The sequence below is a fragment of the Lithobates pipiens genome, unplaced genomic scaffold, assembly GCF_037356315.1.
Source record: "Lithobates pipiens isolate NorthernLeopardFrog02 unplaced genomic scaffold, aLitPip1_a1.2 Scaffold_28, whole genome shotgun sequence".
Taxonomy (NCBI): Eukaryota; Metazoa; Chordata; class Amphibia; order Anura; family Ranidae; genus Lithobates; species Lithobates pipiens.
The window spans coordinates 139,116,935-139,141,563 of record NW_027507789.1 but is presented as its reverse complement, the minus strand read 5'-3'; the positions used below and the strand labels follow the sequence as shown (position 1 = coordinate 139,141,563).

Genomic DNA, 24,629 nt, shown 5'->3' with positions numbered 1-24,629 from the left:
TGTCTAAATGGACACACAGAGCTGCAGCTCGGCTCCAATGCCCCCCATAGCAAGCTGCTTACTGTGGGGGGCATTCAATAGGAGGGAAGGGTCAGGAGCACTGATCTAGGCTGTTCTGTGCAAAACCACTGCACAGAGTAGGTAAGTTTAACATGTTTATTATTTTTAAAGGAGAAAAAAAAAAGCACTAAGGGTCAGTTCACACCAGACGCAGTTCTGTGTGCTTTTTTTCTGCACTAAAAATGCATGGACAGTGTTTTCTATGTATTCCAATGGCTCTAGTTCACACCATGCAGTCAGTTTCCGGTGAGTTTCTGCACTGGACTGCATGGTGTGAACTAGAGCCATTGGAATGAATTAAAAACACAGTGCATGCATTTTTAGTGCAGAAAAAAGCTCACAGAACTGCGTCTGGTGTGAACTGGCCCTTAGTATCACTTTAAGTGGAGCTGTGGCATGTGAATGAATCCCCCCACAACTAGGAAAGCAAAGCACCAAGGCAACGCTCTCGGCTGTGAACACACTGCATAGATTAAGGGCCAGTTCACACAAGATGCATTTCCATATTTTCTGCACCAATACAGTTAGTTCCGGTCAGTTTCTGCACCAGAAACTGACTGCATGGTGTGAACTAGAGTCATTGGAATACATGGAAAACACTGTGCATGCATTTTTTTGTGCAGAAAAAAAGCGCACGGAACTGAATGGAACTGCGTTTGGTGTGTACTGGCTCTAAGGGTGAAGTCCTTTACTGGGTACTCTGGCTCAAATGGCCTCCAGCCATTGAATAGGCAGCTCCAAGAAAGATGTAGCCGGCATTTCTAAAATCCATTGAAAATCTTTATTAGCTACACAAAGATCAAGATTAATGATAGCTGACGCGTTTTGGCTGTGAACAAGGCTGTATGCCAAAATGCATTGTGACCTACATCTTTCTTGGAGCTGAACCCCTACAACTGTCTTTTTTACCTCATTTAAGACAATAATAATAATTTTAGGTATGCTGTGTGGATGGGAACATACATTTTCTGGTCACTTTATTGGGTACACCTTGCTAGTACTGGGTTGAACCCCCTTTTGCCTTCAGAACTGCCTTCATTTTTTGTGGCATAGATTCAGTAAGTGCTCATGCACACGGACGTTTTAAAAAACTGGCTGCAAAGCTAGCTCCGACGCCTGGAAAAATCGGCGTTTTGCATTGGCGTTTTTGCGCGTTTTTGCGCGTTAGCGTTAAGTAGCGTTTTTAAAGAGAAACATCTCTTGGCTATAGCACTCAGAAAACAAAGAAAATATGTTGCACGTTTATGCGCGTTTTTGCGCGTTTGTGCGCGTTTTCCCGCGATTCGCGTTTTTACAGTTCTAGCTCCACGCCAGGGAGCGCACTGGTCCTGGGTTTTTTTTACAGCTTAAAAACGCCTATGCCATTTGCAGCTCAAAAACGCCTAGGTGGGCATGAAGCCATAGACTAACATGGACAGGCCTTTTTAAGCTGCAAAAAACGCTCAAAAAAGCAGCTGTAAAAACGTCCGTGTGCATGAGGCCTAAGATGTTAAAAACATTCCTCAAAGATTTTGGTCCATATTGACATGATAACATCACGCAGTTGCTGCAGATTTGTTGGCTGCACATCCATGATGCAAATCTCCCATTCCACCACATCCCAAAGGCGATCTGTTGGATCGAGATCCAATGAGATGGTGTTTAATAGCTCAGTTCTCAGTCTTACGGCCAGCGGGGGATAGATGCAGCATTGGAGCATTTAAAAAAAAAACACATTTCTCTTTTAAGGCTGGATTCACACCTATGAATTTTTAGTGCTTTTTGCATTTTGCAGATTTGCTCTGCAGTCCATTCAACATGGTTTCCTATGGAACACGTTCTGTAGTGCAAATCTGCAAAATGCAAAAAGCACTAAAAAAATGCCATAGGTGTGAATCAGGCCTTAAATGTGGTAATTGCAATGTATTCTGTTGCTTGGTGGGGATTCCTTTTTCAGCAAGGCTTTGTCTTTCTCACAGTTGCTTGCATGCATGCATATGCCTTGAAGGAGAGTCTGTCAGTTCAGACTTGTAAATGATTTTATTTTGCTCTGGCTTTAGATCATGACGGCTGGATATTTAAAGATTGTTATGCCTTGTTTCCCTCTTTGTAAAGTCCAAGGGACCTTGCTTCAGCTTCTTATGTAATTTCCATCCTGGACCATCTGTTGCTTCGTCCCAGGAGTAAATCTTCTGTGCTGTCATTGAACCTTCTTGGCTCTGTCGGTGAGCAGGAGCTGCCCTTTTGTAGCTTGGCTATTTACTGATGTCATAGAAGGCAAAGCTGTGTGCCCTGTGACCTGGACCAAAGCCTTGTTCACCTTAAATCATTGGCTGACAGTACTGATGGGACCTGTTTTATCTTATTTGGACAAGTCTTTTGGCCAATAACCAGATGCCTATTTTTAGGATCTGTATAAACCGTATGTTTGGTTGTGTGAAGGACAAACATTACTACTTCCAGTTAACTATGACACACAATGGCAGGCATCATACCTATGCGCTGTATGCATATGAAAGTCCATTCGTTACCGTGGGCTGCTCTGTGCTCGACAATCGCAGTAAAGTAGCTCATGCACCTTTTTCAGCTTTGCGCATTTTTTAACCGTGCATGTTGCCACATTTCTGCTTGTTGAATTTGGGGTGCCATTAACAATGAGTGGTACCAAGTGTGTCCAAAAAAATGTGCGTGTTTTATAAGTGCTTAAAAAAGTGTGTGTGGTGTGTGTGTTTTTTTGAAAATCATACTTACCTAGGTGGATGCTGTCACCCGCTGGCTCTAAGACTGAGACCCGAGCGATCAAACACCATTGATCGATCTGTTCTCAGTGCTCCGTGAGCAGAGAGCTGGTCTGCTGTCTCCTCTGACCCTCCCCTCGCTCACTGTAGGGCTGTGGAAGGGGGCGGGAGAGGCTGGCTCAGGCTCTTAGCGACTTCCTGTGAGCCTGAGCCAGGTGCCGATCCAGGCATGTGGATGGATCCCGACCGTATGGTCACAATCTTTCTTTAGCCTGGAACGGCTCTGAAAACGGGTTACAGGAGTGCAGAACAAACTGCACTCCTGTGATTCACAGGACAAGTGTTTGGCTGTACTAATTTTGCAAATGTTCAGAAACAACTATAGTGTGAATGCAGCCACATAAAGCCCAACCAAATGACATTTGATGCCAATTTTAACAAAATACCTGTTTTCACCCTTTGTTGCCTCTCGGTACTGCTAATCTCCTATAGCCTCTTTACAGCCACATGCCTGCACTCTAGTGAGGGCTACATGGCATTTCTTGGGGTTCGTTTTCTGATGGTGGTAACAGTGAAACATGCCCGTGCAATGTGTGCTGAAACAGCTACTCGTGGTCTCTGTTGGTAGCCTGAGTGACTAATCGGGAAGGCTTGGAGAGACCTATACCAGGGAGTGCCTGAACAAGGACCTTGGTTGCAGAATCACTAAATATCATTGTAATCAAGGCTTCTAAATTTAAAATATTGAAAACTACTACTACTATGTTCTATGAGAGTTTGGAGATTGGATTTATTAACCACTTGCCACACAATCACATATACTGTATATATGTTATTGTGTTCAAGTGGTTATGCAGGAACTATAGCCAAAGCTGCCAGCCATAACCTCAGTATTAAAAATTTCAGCCAGTGATTCAACACATCTTAAAAGTGACCCGAGTGGCTGAAAGCCACTGAATCACATTTACGGGCAGCGGGAGGGGTCATCCTGCTACCAACTGGTGTCTCTCCAGGCTCTTCTGTGCATTTAGGAAAGCTTGAATTCAATCCAGCGGTTCCACCAGCTGATCATATGGGCTCTATGGTCTAGGTCTCCAAACTGTGGCCTAGGGGCCAGATGCGGCCCTTTGCCTGCTTTTATCTGGCTGTTGGGGCACTATTTCATTCACTGACCCCAAATAAAAGGGACAGTTCCTCACAATGACACCAACAATGAGATCCAATGATGGGGCGCAGTTCCTCCCAATAAAATCCATGATGGGGCACAGTTCCTCCCAATGACACCAATGATGGGGCGCAATTCCTCCCAATGACACCAATGATGGGGCGCAGTTCCTCCCAATGACGGGGCACAATTCCTGTCAATGACGCCAATGATGGGGGATGCTTTATTGCATGCCCAGTCCCCCTAAAGACTGAAGGACAGTGAACTGACCCTTAGATTAGAAAGTTTGATGACCACCTGTTCTAGGGGACTAGGAGTGACAGGCTTTTGTCACTTCTGGTTAGGGCAGGTGTAAAAGGGGGGCATTTTTATTTTTATTTTTTGGAAAGCATGAGATCAAAGGTTTTATTTATTTTTTATCTCATGCTTTCAAGGGTAGAAAAGAGATCTATAATCTTATAGACCTCAGATGTCTCCATAAAGAGGACCTGTCACTGCCTATTGCTGTCACAAGGGATGTTTACATTTCTTGTGATAACAAAAGTGATAAAAAAAATAAAAATTAAAAGGCGCAATGTAAAACTTTTTTTTTAAAATCAAATAATAAAACTTTTTTTTTTTTTTAAAGTGCTCCTTTACCCTGTGCTTGTGTGCACACGTGAGGTATTGCCACAAGCGTTCTAGCAAGAGCAATAATTCTAGCTCTAGACCTCCTTTGTAACTTTAAAAATGTTTAAAGTGTCAATTAAGGAGATTTTTAAATATTGTAGTTTGCTACCATTCCACAAGCGTGCGCAATTTTAAGGCGTGACATGTTGGGTATCTATTTATTCGTCGTAGCATCATTTATATTTTACTAAACAATTGGGTTAGAGGGTTTTTTTTTTTGTTTTTGTTTTTTTTTGCATTGAAATGTATTTATAACTTCAGCTCTGGGAGGTTTAACCCCCCCTTCATGACCAGGCCATTTTTCCAATACGGCACTGAATGAATGAATTATTTGTATAGCGCTGCAATGCGAACTGAATCTCCTCAAGGCGCTGGATTCGGCCTGTGTTGTCCAGCTTCTTAGAAGAGGTAGGTCTTGAGTTTTTTCCTGAAGGCCTGATGGTTTTCTTCCATCCGGATGTAAGTTGGTAGAGCGTTTCATAGCCGTGGTCCTTGGACTGCGAATCTTTGTTCTCCCTTTGATTTGTAGCTGGATTTGGGAATGAGGAGGAGGATTTGGTTAGATGATCGAAGACTGCGATTGGGTGTGTACTAGAGGTCGACCGATATGGGTTTTTCTCTGGCCAATGCCGATACCGATATGTAGAAATCGCCACGATGGCCGATCTATGATGCCGATTTTTTTTTGGGGCCGATATGTTAGGCCGATTATTATTATTTTTTTTTCCCCCTTCATCTCATAAAATCTAACTGTTAGACACCTTTCCCACTGGGGCGTTTTTCAGGAGCTTTTGGGCTAAAAATAGCACCTGTAAAGTGCCTGCAAAACAGCTCCCCTGCAGTCTGTGTGGAAGCCCCGAGTGCTTTCACACTGAGGCGATGCGCTGGCAGGATGTTAAAAAAACGTCCTTCAAGCAGCATCTTTGGAGTGGTGTATACCGCTCCTCCACCACTCCTGCCCATTGATATGAATGGGCACCGCTGCCGAAGAACCTGCAATGCGATTTGGAAGCAGTGCTTCACGGGCACATTTAACCCCTTCCTCGGCCGCTAGCTGGATTATAAGTGCCCCGCTAGCAGCCCAATATCGCCGCTAAAATGACGGTAAAGCGCCGCTAAAGCTGGCAGCGTTTTACTGTCAACGCCTGCCCGCTCCGGTGTAAAAGCAGCCTTAAGTGATACAGAAATTTTTTTACATTTAAACATTTATTAAACCAAACATCCAATCAGTTCACTGTATAATGTGTATCATGTATAATTTAGATTATATATATATATATATTTTTTTTATTTTTATTTTTTAATCTCACAACCGCTATTTTATTCCCTAGGATCTCTGCTAAAAAAAAATATATACGTTTTGGGGGTTCTAAGTGAATTTGTAGCAGATAATACAGGATTTTTATTTGTAAGCATCAAGTGTCAAAAAAGATTTAGTCTTTAAATGGTTAAACTGAGAACTTCTACACACTGAGTTGAATTCATTCAGAAGTGGAAACATTGTATCTCTTTGATCTTTTATTGGCAGCCTGCCCAGAGAGGAGACAAGTCGCTTCACTGCTGTCTTCAGGCAACTTGCATTGACTTCTATTACAGAAATCATTTGCAAGTCGCGCTGAATATATCATCGACCCTTTTTAACAGCACAATCGGCTGATGCCGATTAATTAAACGCCAAATATCGGCCGATATAATGGTCGAACTCTAGTGTGTACTGTTTTATTTCCTCGCATAAGTATTGAGCGTTTCCTTGTGTGCATTTGTGGGTGAGGCAGAGGGTCTTGAATGTGATCCGATTCTTTACAGTTAGCCAATATAGGCTCCTCAGGGAAGGGAGATCAGTCTTGCCACTGTGTTTTGGATGAGTTGTAAGCGCACAAGTTGATATTGGGGTAGTCCTATGTAGAGGTAGTTTGCGTAGTCGAGTTGGGAATTAATGATTGTTACAACTACCGCTGCTTTGTCCTCTTTTGGAGTGAAGGGGTTGAGTCTACGTAGCAGGCGGAGGAGGTGGTGAGATCTGCTGACTACTGATCCTATTTGTGCAAGAGGACTCTGAGATTCTTGGCTTTGGTGCTTGGAGAGATGGTCTGTCCAAAGATGGTGGGAGGTGTCCATGGGGTCTTAGTTTTGGAATTTTGGTTTGCGTGTAGGAGAAGAAGCTCTGTTTTTGATTCGTTGAGTTTGAGGGAGCTAGTGGTCATCCAGTCGTCTAAAAGTGATGCATTTTTCTAGTTGTTGATGATGGTCTTTTTGTCCCGTGATGCAAAAGTTTGCGTGGGTTTCAGAGGTGAATGCTCCGAGTTTCACTGTCCGAGAACGATTTCCTAAGAAAGATGCGAACTTTAATTGACAATTTAATAACAAATAACATTAATGTCCATTTTTTCCCACAAATAGAGCTTTCTAATGGTGATAAAAAAAAAAAAAAAAAAAAAAGACTAGCAATTTTGAAATAGAAAATAAAAAAATATTGTTTTTTTTTTTGCTATAAAACATATCAAATAAAAAAAAAAATGTAAACCATTGAATTTCTTAATCAATTTAGGCCAGTAAGTATTCTGCTACATGTTTTTGTTTAAAACAAATCCGAATAAGTGTATAGTGATGTCAGGTCACCTGAGGCCAGGTGACAGATGCACACCGTTGGGGTCAGGAGTGCACTGCAAAGGTAGTGGATCCTATGGCTGACTGCAGTTGGAACTCTGGGTTCAGAAAAGCAGGTCCACTGGAGCACCAACACAGATCCTGCTGGGAGCTACAATATAAGATTCTCTAGGGTGCGGAGTCTAAGAGCCAGCATGTGTTCACCAGAGTCTCTAGTGGTAAGGATGGACTGCGCTGCAACTGGCTCCAGGTCGTGGCCCCCAGGGTCTCCCAGCTCATGGTAGGCTACTGGAGGATGGAGAGGAAGCAGCAGTCCAAGACAACAAGGGATAGTCAGGAGATAGCCAAAGGTTGGGGCTACTGGCAGACAAGGATAGACAAAGAACACGCCAAAGGTCAGGGTAACAAGCAGGCATGGATAGTCGCAGAACAAGCCAAGATCAGTAAACGGAAACAAACATGGAGCGCATAGCAAGGAGCACACAGAAAGCCAAACACACAATATTGCTCGGGCAAGGTGGGCTTGGACAGCACAGTGTTAAATAGTGCATCTTGTAGAGGCTAGGGCTGAGCCATGCTGAGGGAAGATTACTTAACCATGCAGGGGTGAAAGTGCAGGCCCTAAGGCAGATACACAGAGGTAAGCAGACAGACAAGGTATTACTGCAAATTTATGACAATTGGTTGGTTTGCACAAAAGTTATAGTGTCTACAAACTATGGGATATTTTTATAGAATTTTTTTTTTTACTAGTAATGCTGGCAATCGGCAACTTATAGTGGGACTGCGACATTGCGGCGGACAAATCAGACACTAAGTGACACTTTTGACACTTTTTTTTTTTTTTTGGGGAACCAGTGAAACTAATACAGTGATCAGTGCTAAAAAATGCACTGTCACTGTACTAATACCACTGGCAGGGAAGGGGTTAACATCAGGGGTGATCAAAGGATTAAATGTGTCCCTAGGGAGTGTTTTCTGACTGTTTGGGGAGATGCTTTGATCCCTGTCTTCCCACAGTTAGTGTCCCTGCTTATCAGAAACGCAAGATATCTCTTTTTATTATTTTTTTTAAGCTAGACCAATCGGCAGATATTTTGTTGTAATAAATTAGAGATCTGTGTATTATTAGCATAATGCATACATTGTAGTATTACTGGAACAGGATTTTAGAATGAGATTGCGTTATAAGACCTGGATGCAGTTGATTCTAACATTTTCTTGTTTCCTATGTTGCTATTTGTAGGTGGTGACAACACAGAAGCCTGTACATGAGTGCTCTCAGGGGTTTGGAGCTATGGAGCCCAGCGAGAAGAGCCAGGTTAATTGTTTTGTGCTTGTGTATCTTACTTTACTATAAGCACTGTATGGTCTACTCAGCCCAGAAACAACACTATTATTTTTTTTTTGTGCAGGATGGTCTTAGGCCGTGTCTGGGACTCTCCACTCGCCAAGCTTTGTCAGATCTGCGGGAGCAGCTGTTATCTACACTGAGTTCCCACCAGAGAAATAGAACAGCTTATTGGAAAGTAAGTCTTTATGCATTTCTGTACATGCAGGATGTTTGAAGTGGAGCTCTAGGCAGAAATTATGAAGGCTGGGTCCACCTTTAAGACACAGTACAGGGGTAAAAAATAAAAAAAAACGTCTTGCACTGCTATGTGTACGAATGTGTACACCCTGTGTCACTTTTTCATGTGAATAAAATACTGTAAAAAAACTACATTGGTGCAGCATTTTTTCATGTGACAACACTGAAGAAATTACACTTTGCTGCAATGTAAAGTAGTTAGTGTACAGCTTGTATAACGGTGTAAATTTTCTGCCCCCTCAAAATAACTCAACACACAGCCATTAATGTCTAAACCACTGGCAACAAGAGTACACCCCTAAGTGAAAATTTCCAAATTGGGCCCAATTAGCCATTTTCCCTCCCCAGTGTCATGTGACTTGTTAGTGTTACAAGGTCTAAGATGTGACTGGGGGGCAGGTCTGTTAAATTTGGTGTCATCACTCTCTCATACTGGTCACTGGAAGGTCAACATGACACCTCATGGCAAAGAACTCTCTGAGGATCAGAAAAAAAAGTATTATTATTCTACATAAAGATGCCCTAGGCTATAAGAAGATGCCAAGACCCTGCAACTGAGCTGCAGCACAATGGCCAAGACCATACAGCGGTTTACCAGGACAGGTTCCGCTCAGAACCGGCCTCACCAAAGAAGTTGTGTGCACGTGCTCAGCATCATATTCAGAGGTTGTCTTTGGGAAATAGACATAGGAGTCCTGCCAGCATTGCTGCAGAGGTTAAAGGGGTGGGGGGTCAGCCTGTCAATGCTCAGACCATACGCCGTTCGCTGTATCAAATTGGTCTGCATGGCTGTTATCCCAGTAGCCTCTTCCAAAGATGATGCACAAGAAAGCCCACAAACAGTTTGCTGAAGACAAGCAGACTAAGGACATGGATTACTAGAACCATGTCCTGTGGTCTGATGAGACCAAGATAAACTTATTTGGTTCAGATGATGTCAAGCGTGTGTGGCGGCAACCAGGTGAGGAATACAAAGACAAGTGTGTCTTGCCTATAGTCAAGCATGGTGGTGGGAGTGTCATGGTCTGGGGCTGCATGAGTGCTGCCGGCACTGGGGAGCTACAGTTCATTGAGGGAACCATGAATGCCAACATGTACTGTGACATACTGAAGCAGAGCATGATCCCCTCCCTTAGGAGACTGGGTTGCAGGTCAGTATTCCAACATGATAAAGACCCCAAACATACCTCCAAGACAACCACTACCTTGCTAAAGAAGCTGAGGGTAAAGGTGATGGACTGGCCAAGCATGTCTCCAGAGCTAAACCCTATTGAGCATCTGTGGGGCATCCTCAAACGGAAGGTGGAGGAGCGCAAGGTCTCTGACATCCACCAGCTCCATGATGTTGTCATGGAGAAGTAGAAGAGGACTCCAGTGGCAACCTGTGAAGCTCTGGTGAACTCCATGCCCAAGAGGGTTAAGGCAGTGCTGGAAAATAATGGTGGCCACACAAAATATTGACACTTTGGGCCGAATTTTGACATTTTCACTTAGGGGTGTACTCACTTTTGTTGCCAGCGGTTTAGACATTAATGTGTGTTGAGTTATTTTGAGGGGGCAGAAAATGTACTCTGTTATACAAGCTGTACACTCACTACTTTACATTGTAGCAAAGTGTCATTTCTTCAGTGTTGTTACATGAAAAGATAGAATAAAATCCAAAAATGTGAGGGGTGTACTCACTTTTGTGAGATACTGTATATCACCCTTATAACTACCTATAAACAATGTTAAATGCACAAATAAAAGTCCCAAATGTGCAAAAAAACGCTCTTTGTGTTCATTAATAAGATCAATATACTCTTATTCTGGCATGAATTATTCACCACCTTATATAAATGACCCACATGAAATGTAAGGTCATGCAGCGCTTATGTCAGTGCTCCAAGCCCTGCTGCAGAGAAACGCCACCATAACAGGATATTGCCACCTCCATGATTTACTGTAAGAATGATGTGTGGCAGCACGCAGGTAAAGTCACCTGGTTGTATCCAGTATGGGAAATATGTGTGCCCTAGATTCAGGCTTTATGCAGACTTTTACAATTAGAGGGGAAGAGTTAATGAGCCCAGCTAAAGTAAGTGGGCTCATTAAGACCTCTACAAAAAACCCCAGCATGCTTAGGGAGATGCTCCATCCTGGAACCAGTTTTGTGTTGTATAGACTGGGGAGTGTGACACCTGTTCTGTGCGGTGAGTTAACGCCTGTGTGGCAAACCTCTACAACAGAGACAGGGACTGGTGCAGCACAAGGCTGCACTCAGTTGTTAGATAGGGAATCTAAGTGTGTAATTAGAGGTCAAGCTGACCAGGATTTATTTTCATGTTTTATTTTTGTTTGGCTGTTCTATGTTTCACTGCATGTAGCATAAATAAACCGCATCTTTTGTTTTTTTTGCACCTACAACGCTGTCTGCTGTGCCTGATTTTGTGTTGTGAACCCATCCAGGGGGTCACACACACCCGCTGCCGAGCTAACCCCTCACAGTTGGTGGAGAATGCGGGCAGTTTTTTTTATTTTTTTGTTAAGGCCAGCATGGAGGAGATACTGAGACAGCTGGCTCAAGCAAATGCAAATCAGCAGCAAACAAATGCAGGTTTACAAAAGAGCCTTGCAGCCCAGCAGCAGACAAATGCAACTTTGCAGCAGAGTCTGGAAGCTCAGCAGAAAGCTCACCTGCAGAGTTTGGAAGCTCAGCAACAAGCCCAGCAGCAATCTGAAGCCCGCTTCATAGACCTGTTGCAGAAGCAAGAGCAGAGTTTTCAACGGCAAATAGAGACATTAATACAGCAACGTCCGCAGACCAATGAAGCAAGTGGTTACAATAATACCGCATCCTTTGGTGTGAGCCGTTTACTGACAAAAATGACTGGAGAGGATGATCCGGAGGTGTTTTTGACCACATTTGAAAGGACTGCTGAAAGGGAAAAGTGGCCTAAGGAGCAATGGGCTGGACTAGTGGCCCCTCTGTTAACTGGGGAATCGCAGAAAGTTTATTATGACCTAGAGCCTGACCAAGCAAAACACTATGTGGTGCTAAAAACAGAAATATTGGCACGGCTGGGTGTCACCCTGGCCGTCCGGGCTCAGCGTGTGCATAATTGGACTTTTCAGGTTGGAAAACCCCCCAGGTCTCAAATGTATGATCTCATTCACCTGAGCAGAAAGTGGCTGCAGCCAGAGACTTTGACCGCACCAAACATTGTGGAACGTGTGGTTATGGATCGTTTCCTGAGAGCTCTTCCTACTGCCATCCAAAAATGGGTAAGCCATGGAGACCCAGAAAATGCAGATAAACTTGTGGATCTGGTTGAGAGGTACTTGGCTACAGAGAACCTGACCACCTCTTCCAGGGACTCACGGACTTTCTACCCTAAGACCAGATCATCCCCAGTGGTGGGTAAGATGACTCCAAGGGGTGAGGGTGGAGAGAGTGAGAGGGTGGGAGTTCTACCTAAGGTCTGACGGGAGCAGCCCGGGAAGCCCAGGCTGCAAGAGGCAGCGAGAAAGATTATTTGCTACCGCTGCCGGCAAGAGGGACATATTGCAGCCAATTGCCCCGTTGTGGATGAGCCTATGCAATGTGACTTTATAAGGGAGAGACGTCAGTCGCTGTTTGCGACAGTTGCATGCACTGCCATTCGGGGACCTGAGAAACATTTATGTAAAATGTGTATTAATGGTAGAAATGTTGATGTGTTGCTGGATTCAGGTAGCCTGGTAACATTGATAAAAGCTGAATTAGTTACTACAGAGGTCTCTGGGAAGAACAGGGTGGCTGTTATTTGTGTGCATGGGGACACCCGAGAGTATCCTGTAACTTCAGTGTTTTTTGAGACCCCCAAAGGTAACCTCTCTCATCAGGTGGGGTTAGTGTCTCACTTACCACATGATGCTATTGTGGGAAGGGATTTTCCAAAATTCTGGGAACTCTGGGATTGTCCTGAGCCCCCCACTGGTGCCCCTATAAACCAGGAAGATGACCAGAATTCCTCTGGGAGTGATGAGGACTCTCCTGAATTTCCCTTGTCGGTATTGGCGGGGGAAACTCGAGAAACTGGGGAGGAGCCAACATCCTCAGATGAAAACATGCCGTCTGTGGAGTTTTCGGATCTTGAGGTTCACAGGGAAAATTTTGCCACAGAACAGTTAAAAGACCCCACCCTAATAAAGGCACGGGAAAATGTGGTGAAAATAGATGGCGAGTTAGTGAACCCAGATAAGACTTGCACTTATCCTTACTTCACTATGGAAAGGGACCTGCTGTATCGAGTGGCTCAAAGGGCAGAAGAAACCATTGAGCAACTTGTAGTGCCCAAACCTTACAGGAAGTTGGTGTTAGAATTGGCTCATGGGCACATTCTGGGAGGTCATCTGGGGACAGAGAAAACCAGAGAGAGGATATTGCAGAGATTCTATTGGCCTGGGGTCATGAAGGAAATAGAAAATTATTGTTCCTCCTGCCCTGTGTGTCAGAAGTCGGCACCTATGCCACATTTCCGTAACCCGCTGGTACCTCTTCCTATCATTGAGGTCCCCTTTGAAAGGATCGCAATGGATTTGGTAGGTCCGATAATGAAGTCCGCCAGGGGGCATCAGTACATTTTGGTTATATTGGACTATGCCACCCGTTATCCGGAAGCAATTCCTCTCCGAAATACCTCGGCCAAAACCATAGCCAAAGAGCTATCTCTTGTTTTTAGCCGCGTGGGTATTTGTAAGGAACTGCTTACGGACCAAGGTACACCCTTTATGTCCCGGGTTATGAAAGAATTATGCAAGTTGTACAAAGTGACGCAATTGCGTACATCTGTGTATCACCCCCAAACAGATGGGTTGGTTGAAAGATTCAACAAAACCCTAAAACAAATGTTAAAGAAGGTGGTGGATAGAGATGGAAAGAATTGGGACTGTCTAATACCCTATCTGATGTTTGCCATTAGGGAGGTACCCCAATCCTCTACGGGTTTCTCACCCTTCGAGTTGCTCTATGGGAGACACCCAAGAGGGCTGCTGGATATCGCCAAGGAAACTTGGGAAAATGAGAGTTCTCCTCACAGGAGTGTGATTGAGCATGTCGCCCTGATGCAAGATAGAATTGCACAGGTAATGCCAATTGTAAAGGAACATTTAACCCAAGCGCAGTTAGCACAGCAGAGAGTGTACAACCGTGGGGCCAAGACCCGTACTTTTTCCCCGGGTGATAGGGTCTTGGTGCTAGTCCCTACGGTTGAAAGCAAATTTCTGGCCAAATGGCAAGGTCCATATGAAGTAATTGAAAAAATGAGTGAGGTGAACTACAGGGTTAGACAGCCAGGAAGGCGAAAGCCAGAGCAGATCTAGCACGTCAATCTGCTGAAAGCCTGGAGGGATAGGGAATCCCTAGTCGCAGAGACTTTGTCACAAGTACAGCCTGATTGCTTAGTTCCTGAGGTTGGAATAGCAGACACCTTATCGAAACCCCAACAACAGGAGGTTAAAGAGTTTGTACTTCGTAACAAAGAGATTTTCTCTGAGCTTCCGGGACAAACATCTGGCGCAGAGCATGACATTATCACCCCGCCAGGAGAGGGTAAAACTAAAACCTTCTAGAATACCAGAGGCCCGACGGGAGGCAATACATGGGGAGGTTCAAAGGATGCTGGAATTGGGTGTGATAGAGGAGTCCCAGAGTGACTGGTCCAGTCCTATTGTACTAGTGCCCAAACCTGATGGGAGCTGGCGATTTTGTAACGATTTTCGACAAATAAATAAAGTTACAAAATTTGACACCTACCCCATGCCGCGTATAGATGAGTTGATTGACCGGCTGGGAACAGCCTGATATATGACAACTCTTGATCTCACCAAAGGGTATTGGCAAATTCCCCTGGCCGAGTCGGCCAAGGAGAAAACTGCGTTTGTAACCCCAGATGGGGCATTCCAATATAAGAGAATGCCGTTTGGGTTACAGAATGCACCGGCAACATTCCAGCGGAAAATGGATACGATTCTGAGGCCCCATCAGAAATATGCTGCAGCTTACCTGGATGATGTGATTATCCATAGCACAGACTGGGTCTCACATTTGCCAAAAGTACAAGCAGTCCTAGACTCTATCCGGGAAGCTGGGTTTACGGCCAATTCAAAGAAGTGTACCATTGGACAGGAGGAGGCCAAATATCTTGGGTACACTATTGGGAGGGGGGTGATAAAACCCTAAGTCAATAAAGTCGAGGCCATACAGAGTTGGCCACGTCCCAACAGCAAGAAACAGGTACGAGCCTTTCTGGGAATCGCTGGCTATTATCGACGATTCATTCCCCATTTTGCTTCTCAGGCTGTGCCCCTCACCAACCTGACAAAAGGGAAAGAGTCTGTTATGGTTAAATGGTCCCCAGAGGCTGAAGAAGCATTTCAGTCCTTAAAAACAGCCTTATGTAGCCACCCAGTGTTGTACTCACCAGACTTCTCTAAGGACTTTGTTGTACAAACTGATGCATCAGACGTTGGGTTAGGAGCAGTGTTATCCCAGGTCTGGAACGGGGAAGAGCACCCAGTCATTTACCTCAGCAGGAAATTCAAGTCCCATGAGGTCAATTACGCCACGATTGAGAAGGAATGTTTAGCAGTGAAGTGGGCTCTAGATTCCCTTCGGTACTATGTGCTAGGTAGGCACTTTGACCTGGTGACTGATCACGCTCCTTTAAAGTGGATGGCTCAGAACAAGGCGACCAATGGAAGGGTAAATAGGTGGTTCCTGGCCCTACAAGAATTTAACTTTACAGTTAAGCATCGCCCTGGTGTTAAAATGGGGAATGTGGATGCTTTATCTCGGATACATGCGTGTCTGACTGCTTGTGTTACAACCCCAAGGTTGAAACAAGAGGGGGGGGTATGTGGCAGCACGCAGGTAAAGTCACCTGGTTGTATCCAGGATGGGAAATATGTGTGCCCTAGATTCAGGCTTTATGCAGACTTTTACAATTAGAGGGGAAGAGTTAATGAGCCCAGCTGAAGTAAGTGGGCTCATTAAGACCTCTACAAAAAACCCCAGCATGCTTAGGGAGATGCTCCATCCTGGAACCAGTTTTGTGTTGTATAGACTGGGGAGTGTGACACCTGTTCTGTGCGGTGAGTTAACGCCTGTGTGGCAAACCTCTACAACAGAGACAGGGACTGGTGCAGCACAAGGCTGCACTCAGTTGTTAGATAGGGAATCTAAGTGTGTAATTAGAGGTCAAGCTGACCAGGATTTATTTTCATGTTTTATTTTTGTTTGGCTGTTATATGTTTCACTGCATGTAGCATAAATAAACCGCATCTTTTGTTTTTTTTTGCACCTACAACGCTGTCTGCTGTGCCTGATTTTCTGTTGTGAACCCATCCAGGGGGTCACACACACCCGCTGCCGAGCTAACCCCTCACAGATGTTATTTAGATGGTGAGCTGTATTGGATTTCCGCCGGACATTTTTGTTTGGTGTTGAGGCCAAATAATCCAATTTTAGTCTCATCTGACCACCTTAAACGCACCTTTAAGATTCTGAGGCCACATGGAAAAAGGTGTTCTGGTCAGATGAGACTGAAATTTAATTATTTGGTTTCCCTCTGTCTTATCTTACTTGCTGATTAGCTTTATTACCATTCTATTGATTTGTATGTGTATTTTTTGTTTTTCCTTTCCCTCAGATTTTTTTTTTTTTTTTTTGTTTTAACATTTTACCTTCTGCTAAAACTTTTGTGAATCAGTACTGCTTGGACCTTGAAGAAGGGGACACACCCCGAAAGCTCGTCCATGAAAAATTATATGTTAGTGCAAATAAAAAAAGTATCACGGACAGTACTCAGTTTTCTCTGTCATTTATTTAAAATGCTGTTCGAATACTTTATGATAATGCTCAGAAATGTAGCTGAAACATGTCTTGTCTTTGGCAATTATGTTTTTGTATTGCATTACATTTTCAGTTTCTAAAATAAGGTGCCCAGAACAAATACATGACTCTGCAAACAAGAAGGATCACATAATGTTTTTCTCTGCAGGACTGGAGATTAAGCTTTTTGTATCATGGAAACCGATCTTCTTGCTTCCATTGGCCAGGAGCTTTGCTAATGCTGATTGCAACACTTCTACTTCTCTGTTGTTATGGTAGCCAACCAGATGGAAGGTGAGCTTGGCGGTTCTTCATATCTGCTTCTGCTTATGCTGTTTCATTCCGCTGTTGGCTAGAACTGTTGTTGCTATTTGAAATGTTCCCAAATCATTCAACCATCATATAGTAATTTTGTGAATTTAGTTACTTAACCACTTGCCGACCGCTGCACACTGATGTACGTCCCTACTTTGGGGACGGATATCGTTGTTATGGCTGCCATAACCCCAGTATCCCCGTGTTTGGCCGGCTACAAGATAAAAGTGGTCTCTGTGGTGGATTTGCAAGATAACCCCCCCCCGCCGCAATCCGGTGCCCTCCGTCGCTTACCAGAGCCGTCGGCGGAGGCGATCATGTTTGTCTCCTTGCTAGGTATGGAGACGACTGAGGGGAAGATGTACCCCACCCGTCTCCGTAGGATAGCAGTGCGGAAGCAGCGTCAAAATGTCACTTCCGCCCATACTTAAAGGCACATTTTTTATTTTTTTGCATTCAAGTCCAAATATGAGATCTGAGGTCTTTTTGACCCCAGATCTCATATTTAAAAGGTCCTGTCATGCTTTTTTCTATTATAAGGGATGTTTGCATTCCTTGTAATAGGAATAAAAGTGACACCATTTTTTTTTATTTTAAAGTGTAAAAATAAACGGTAAAATAAATAAGACATTTTTTTTTAAACGCGCCCCGTCCTGACGAGCTCGCATGCAGAAGCCGGACGCATATGTGAGTAGCGCCCGCATATGGAATCGGTGTTCAAACCACACATGTGATGCATCGCCGCGATCAGTAGCGTAAGAGCAATAATTCTAGCCCTATACCTCCTCTGTGACTCAAAACATGCAACCAGTAGAATTTTTTAAATGTGGCCTTTGGAGATTTTTAAGGAAAAAAAGTTTGTCACCATTCCACGATTCTGGCCAAAATGAGAATAAAAAGATCATGATTCTCGCGACATACAATCTTTCACATTTATACAAAAAAAAAAAATATGGGCTAACTTTACTGGTTTGTTGGTTTTTTTATTCATTAAAGTAATTTTTTTAAAAACCGCTGTGCAAATACAGTGTGACATAAAATATTGCAATGACCACCATTTTATTATATATATATAATATTTATATTATATTATTATACTGTTTGGGGATTATAAGTAAGTTTCTAGTAAAAAATGATTATAACTTGAAACCAACAAATTTCAGAAAAAGGTTTAGTGGTTAAAGGGGTGTTCCGGCCGTTTTTTATTTTTTATTTTTTTTTAAGTCGGCAGCTACAAACACTGTAGCGGCTGACTTTTAATAAAGACACTAAGCCCTCGATGTCAGCCCCCGAGGCCGATCCGTCCATCGGATCAGCTGCCGGCGCCGCCATCCTATCTAAGGGAAACAGGCAGTGGAGCCTTGCGGCTTCACTGCCCGTTTCCTGCGGCACTTTGGGAATGGCCCCGTTTTTTTCCTGGGACACATACGAAGACAGACGACGAAGAAGAAGACAACGGGGCCGTTCGCTGAGGAGGAGGAATTGAAGAAACAGCGCCGTGGAATAGGAAGAGGCAGATTAGGAAGATTGCCTAGCAACAGGGGTTTCTGGTGAGTAAAAAATGTATTTTATTATTTTTCTAATTTTTTTTTAAAGATGTTAATGTCATTTTTTTTTTTTGGGTGTCCCTCCACTTTAAACTTTTTTCACTTACACACAAAGTCTATTCCATTGACAAATTGTTACAATATTTATACTTAAGTTCTACTGATAAACAATGTTGTGATTCTTGGCAGACTGCCCAGTTTTTCTCTTCCTTTCTTTTGAAGGCGGTGGCTTCAGAAGAGCAGAGAGAATTCTTTGCATAGAAAAAATTATGAAACGCTTTAGTCAAGATCGTGATAACGATTCTTGACGATTAATTGTACAGCTCTACTTTCACAATATAAAAAAAAATAAAAAATTGGATCAACTTTACTGTTGTCTTATTTTTTAATTAAAAAAAGTACTCTTGTAAGACCGCTGCACAAATACGGTGTGGCTGTATTGCAACGACTGCCATTTTATTCTCTAGAGTGTTAGAAAAAAAAATGATAATGTTTGGGGGTTCTAAGTAATTTTCTAGCAAAAAACAGTTTTTAAGTTGTAAACACCGAGTCTGAAAAAGAAGCCCGGTCCTTAAGTGGTTAAAATGATTGTGAAAACAAAAAAAACACAAACGTTATACACACCTCGTTTTGCACAGAGCAGCCCATATCCTCCTCTTCTTGGTTCCCTCTTCGCTGCTCCTGACCCTTCCCTCCTGCCGAGTGCCCCCACAGCAAGCAGCTTGCTATGGGGGCACCCGAGCCGAATCACAGCTCTGATTGACTGACAGCTGCGGGAGCCATATGATGGCCTCCCGTTTAAACAGGGAATGCGCGCGATCGTGCTGTCTCCGTGACACGCTGCCACCGAAGGGGGTGAACAGCCATTGGTTATGGCTGTTTACCATGTGATTGGCCGTGATGAAATTACGGCACGATCACAGATGGTCACACCCCACTGTGCATGGCGCATGTGCGTTGGTGGCGGCGTGTTCCCCGGGACACCCTCTATCCTTTTTGATCCCAGATCTCTCCATAAAGAGGACTGCCGTCCTTATTTCCATTACAAGGGATGTTTAAATAAAGGATAGAAAAATTAAAGGGACAATGTAAAAATAAAACTGTAAAATAAATAAGAAAAAAAATTGAAGCGCCCCCCCATCCCTCCATGCTCCTGCACAGATGTGAGGTGTCGACGTTGGAGCGAGTGCAATTATTCTAGCACTAGATTTCCTCTGGAACTCTAAACAGACAACATGTAAAGGAGTTGAAAGCGTCGCCTTGGGATTTGGTGATTTTTAAGTGCCGTAGCTTGTCCCCATTCGACGAGCGTGCGCAATTTTAAAGTGTAAAATGTTAGTTATAAATTTACATGGTGTAACATCATCTTTCACATTTTACAAAAAAATATAACGTGTGTGTGTGTGTGTGTGTGTGTGTGTGTGTGTATATAATAATTTTTTTTTTTTGTTAATTTATTAAAATTTGTTTTTCCCCCAAAAAAATTGCATTCAAAAAAAGAGCTGTGCAGATTCCATGTGACCTACATTTCAACGACGATTACCATTTTATTACCTAGGGTTCTGCTAAAAAAAATGTATGTTTGGGGGTTCTAAGTAATTTTCTAGCAATAAATTTTAAACAAAAAGTACCAGAAAAAGCCTGGTCAGCAAGTGGTTTAAGTACATGTAAACCCTAACTGATTGACATTAAGTTGAAATTGCAGTTTTTTTTTTAAACCAAAATACTGATTTTTAGCTTTTTATTCTAACCTTTCTTACAAGGCTGCACTGCTGATCTCATGCAGCCCCTTTTAGGCTTCATGCACATGAGACGCCGGTACAAACTCTGCTAAACACATGTTTTTAAAAGCTGAAACCGACGTTTAGAAACGCCTGTTTTGCTGCGATTTTTTTGCGCGTTTGCGTCTAGAAGCGTTTAGTTAAGCTAACATCACAGACCCTCCCCAAGCTAAAAAAAACCCAGTATTAACTATTTCAGCCATTTTGTGAGACCAGAGTGAGTAGCAGCAGCTGTGAGAGCAGCAGTGTACTTGTATTTAGCATGTCACTTGCCACGTCACCTGCCACAAGTTGTGGATTGTCCACTTGCCACGTCACCTGCCACGTCACTTGCCATGTCACCTGCCACAAGTTGTGGATTGTCCACCTGCCACGTCGCCTGCCACAAGTTGTGGATTGTCCACCTGCCACGTCACCTGCCACAAGTTGTGGATTGTCCACTTACAACGTTACCTGCCACGTCACTTGTCACAAGTTGTGGATTGTCCACTTGCCACATCATAAAGCAAGTTAGGCCCCATGCACACGAGATGCTGTTAAACGCATGCTCAGAGGCAGTTGGGCACTTTTTTTTTTTTCAACTGCCCCTGAACTCATTCAATGTTATCCTATGTGTCCATGTTCACAGTCTCGTTTTTAGCCGTTTTTATGCAGTTGCGTTTAACCTCGTTTTCCCAGAAGCAAAAAAATTGGTTCAGACGCAAAAGTTTTCCACGTTTCAGATGCAAAATGCCGGTACCGCTTTTTGTGTGCGTTTTTAGTTTATAATCGTTTTTAAAGGTGACCAATTTATTTTATTTTTTACATAAAAAATCTCAAAAATGATGGCAAATGATGGAAAACCATTAAATATATTTTAAACAATTGCAATGGCAATTGAACAATCCACAACTTGTGGCAAGTGGACAATCCACAACTTGTGGCAAGTGACATGGCAGGTGACGTGGCAAAAGACATGACAGGTGGCAAGTGGACAATCCACAACTTGTGGCAAGTGGACAATCCACAACTTGTGGCAAGTGGACAATTCACAACTTGTGGCAAGTGACGTGGCAAGTGGACAATCCACAACTTGTGGCAAGTGGACAATCCACAATTTGTGGCAAGTGGACAATCCACAACTTGTGGCAAGTGGACAATCCACAACTTGTGGCAAGTGGACAACCCACAACTTGTGGCAAGTGACATGGCAGGTGGCAAGTGGACAATCCACAATTTGTGGCAAGTGACTTGGCAGGTGAAGTGGCAAGTGGACAATCCACAACTTGTGGCGGGTGACGTGGCAAGTGGGCAATCCACAACTTGTAGCAAGTGACGTGGCAAGTGGGCAATCCACAACTTGTAGCAAGTGACGTGGCAAGTGGGCAATCCACAACTTGTAGCAAGTGACGTGGCAAGTGGGCAATCCACAACTTGTAGCAAGTGACGTGGCAAGTGGACAATTCACAACTTGTGGCAGGTGACGTGGCAAGTGGACAATCCACAACTTGTGGCAAGTGACGTAGCAAGTACCAGTTTGTCACCCTTCCCTTTTGGCCCCTCCATGAGTTTTCACCAAGTTGCTTGCCCTGGTTTGGCTCTGGTTCGTTCTCGAGAGAATCACATTGTGGGGTACCTGGACGTTTGATCTCCTGTTTAAAGCATTTGTTCTCCCGTCTCCTTGGCCCAAGACGATGCATTCGCTGCCAAGCTTCAGATTGCCCCTCAACCTCTAGAAATCGCTGGACGCATCTCTGAATAGAGTACTTGGGTCTGACACTGAATAAGGCTTTGCCTAGATCTCTACCTCAGGACAAACTCCTGTCCCTTCATTTTCATGTTCATGCCAAGGCCCTTAGGTCCTAGGGGAAGCCCTTGATTTGTGCTTGCATGAGGGTTTTTGGTCTCATGGTGGCCTCCTTCACGGTGGTGCCATATGCCCAGTTTCATTCCAGACTGTTGCATTTCAGCATTCAAGACACGTGGGACAGGCAGACTCGGTCCATGAATTGTCCTATATGTTTGAACTCTCCCTGACATGGTGGATTTCCTGTCTGCCAAGGAGTTAAGAAAGCCTTTTTCTCCACAGCCGTCCAATGTTCCTGTGACTGAAACCAGTCAGTTAGACTGGGGAGCAGTCCTAAACACCTTGACAGTATAGGGAACGTGGTTGTCGAAGGAAGCTTGCCTTCCAGTGGACATTCCGGAGCTTAGGGCAGTTTAGTTGCCCTTGCAATGCTGGATTCCTATATTTGAGGACACTAGGCAGAAAAAAGGTGAGAATTCAGTCAGAATATGCTACGGCCGAAGCTTGCATCAATCATAATCTTGGGCAGGACTGCACATTCTGGCCTTGTCCTCCAGCCACATCGCAGATGTGAAAAAGTAGCCGGCTTGTTTTCATATGCTGAAAACTTTCGTTTTTATGTAAGTGTATTTCTACTAATTAAAAAAGCATTGAAGTTTTTTACACTATGGGAGGCTTCTTTTCTTTTTATATTACGAACGTGAAATTGGGTTACTTATGAGAATGTGGAGCGGCTACAGTGTATGGATCGTTCGTTCCTGAGGGATAAAGGATAAAGTGTCTGGTGGAGGCGAGGAGCTGTCGGTGGCTTGGTACTCGAAACGCTCCTTGTGCTTTTACCGTCTGATAAGCGCACTATTTTGTCGGTGGTGGGACACTATAGTGATAAGGAAGTGTGGAATCACTGTGGTGCGATCGTCTTCCTTTTTTTGGATAGCATAAAGTTTTCATGGACTTTTCTTTATAATTGTATGGTTTTTTGATTTATATTATTTGGCGCAGCTCTTTTTGTTATGTTATCTGGAGTGGTCTATTATTGAGGTGTAACAGGCCATGCCAGATCTCCTATGGCACACGCGCACCATCCCCCTGTAAGGCAATGATAGTCAGATAGTAATACCCATTCATTACATCCCGGTAAGTCTGATGAACAGACTACGAAAGATGCTACATGGACAATGTAAAAGTTAAAGCGGGACTGTACTGGGGAAAAAAATATTAAAAGCCAGCAGCTATAAATACTACAGCTGCTGACTTTTAATAAATGGACACTCACCTGTCCCGGGTCCAGCGATGCCGAGGCTGATCGATCTCTCGGCTGCTGCCGCCACCATTCTAGGTGAGGGAATCAGGAAGTGAAGCGAATCGGCTTCACTTCCCGGTCCCCTACTGCGCATGCGCGAGTCGCGTAGCGCAATAGGAATTGTCCGCGCTGTCTCTGGGACCCGTGTGTGTCCCAGCAGACAGCGCGGCAGGACAGGAAGAGGCATAGACTCCCACGGGAGTCTATGCCCGGAAGTGGGTGTAAATACCTGTCTTTGACAGGTATCTCCACCCCCCTCCCCCCTGAAAGGTGCCAATTGTGACACTGGAGGGGGGGGGGGGGGGGTTCCGATCAGCGGAAGTTCCACTTTAGGGTGGAGCCCCGCTTTAAAGAGGACGTAAACCCTGATGGGTTTACTTCCTCTTTCATTCCCTGCAAAGGTAAAGCATAATGGACTACTATGCATCGCATAGTAGTTCATTATGTGTCACTTACCTGACACAGGAGCCAGCGAAGTCACTGCTGTCCCCTGTAGACTGGCGCATCCATCTTCTCGGCGGGTCTCGCTGCTCCGCCGCTGTCATTCGGCGAAGCCGCGATGACGTCACTCCCGTGCATGAGCACGGGAGCCGCGACTCGCGGCATATCGCTGTTGACCGCGGCGCGCTCAGTGCATGCGCCGTAGACAGCGGTGCCTGTCTTTCGGCAAATATCTCCTAAACCGTGTAGCTTTAGGAGATATTTCTTGGACCTACAGGTAAGCCTTAATCTAGGCTTACCTGTAGGTCAGAGTTGGTTGTAAGGCTCCATTCACACTTGTGCGACTTTGGACATCAGTCACATAAGTCGTTCCCCATGTTTTCCAATGGTAGCCATTCATATATGTGTGACTTGAAGTTGCAGTGTGACTTGAAGTTGCAGCAACTTCAAATTAGTTCATGCACTACTTTGGTCGAACTTTCATGCAACTTGAGGGCCATAGACTTCAGGGTTAACCCTCAAAAGTTGAATGAAAGTCGTACCTGAATGTTATACAATACAACGGTTGTCCATTTATCTCTCGTCAAAGACAAAATCCTTCTCCAAATTGCACCCATCCAAAGTTGAATTAAAGTTGTACTGCAAAGTTGGGGGATCATATAAGTGTGATGGAGCCTTACACAGATTTACAGATATGCTTCCACGATTTTTAACATGCAGAATTTGAAGATACTTTATTTCACTTTAAACATTTAGTTGACCCGCAAAACAAAACTTCTTGAATCAACGTTCTAT

At 44.0% G+C, this 24,629-nt stretch overlaps 1 protein-coding gene across 2 annotated transcripts in view; it reads left to right on the top strand.

Moving 5' to 3' along the window:
• The window catches only part of TMEM94 (transmembrane protein 94), a 177,251-nt gene that overhangs the window by 4,726 nt on the left and 147,896 nt on the right, over nt 1-24,629 (top strand). For both annotated transcript variants that reach the window (XM_077459611.1, XM_077459610.1), the window contains exons 2-4: nt 8,465-8,539; nt 8,634-8,747; nt 16,831-16,955. In XM_077459611.1, coding sequence (XP_077315737.1) covers nt 8,516-8,539; nt 8,634-8,747; nt 16,831-16,955 — 263 coding nt within the window. In that variant the 5' untranslated portion in view covers nt 8,465-8,515. The remainder of the gene's footprint in view (nt 1-8,464; nt 8,540-8,633; nt 8,748-16,830; nt 16,956-24,629) is intronic.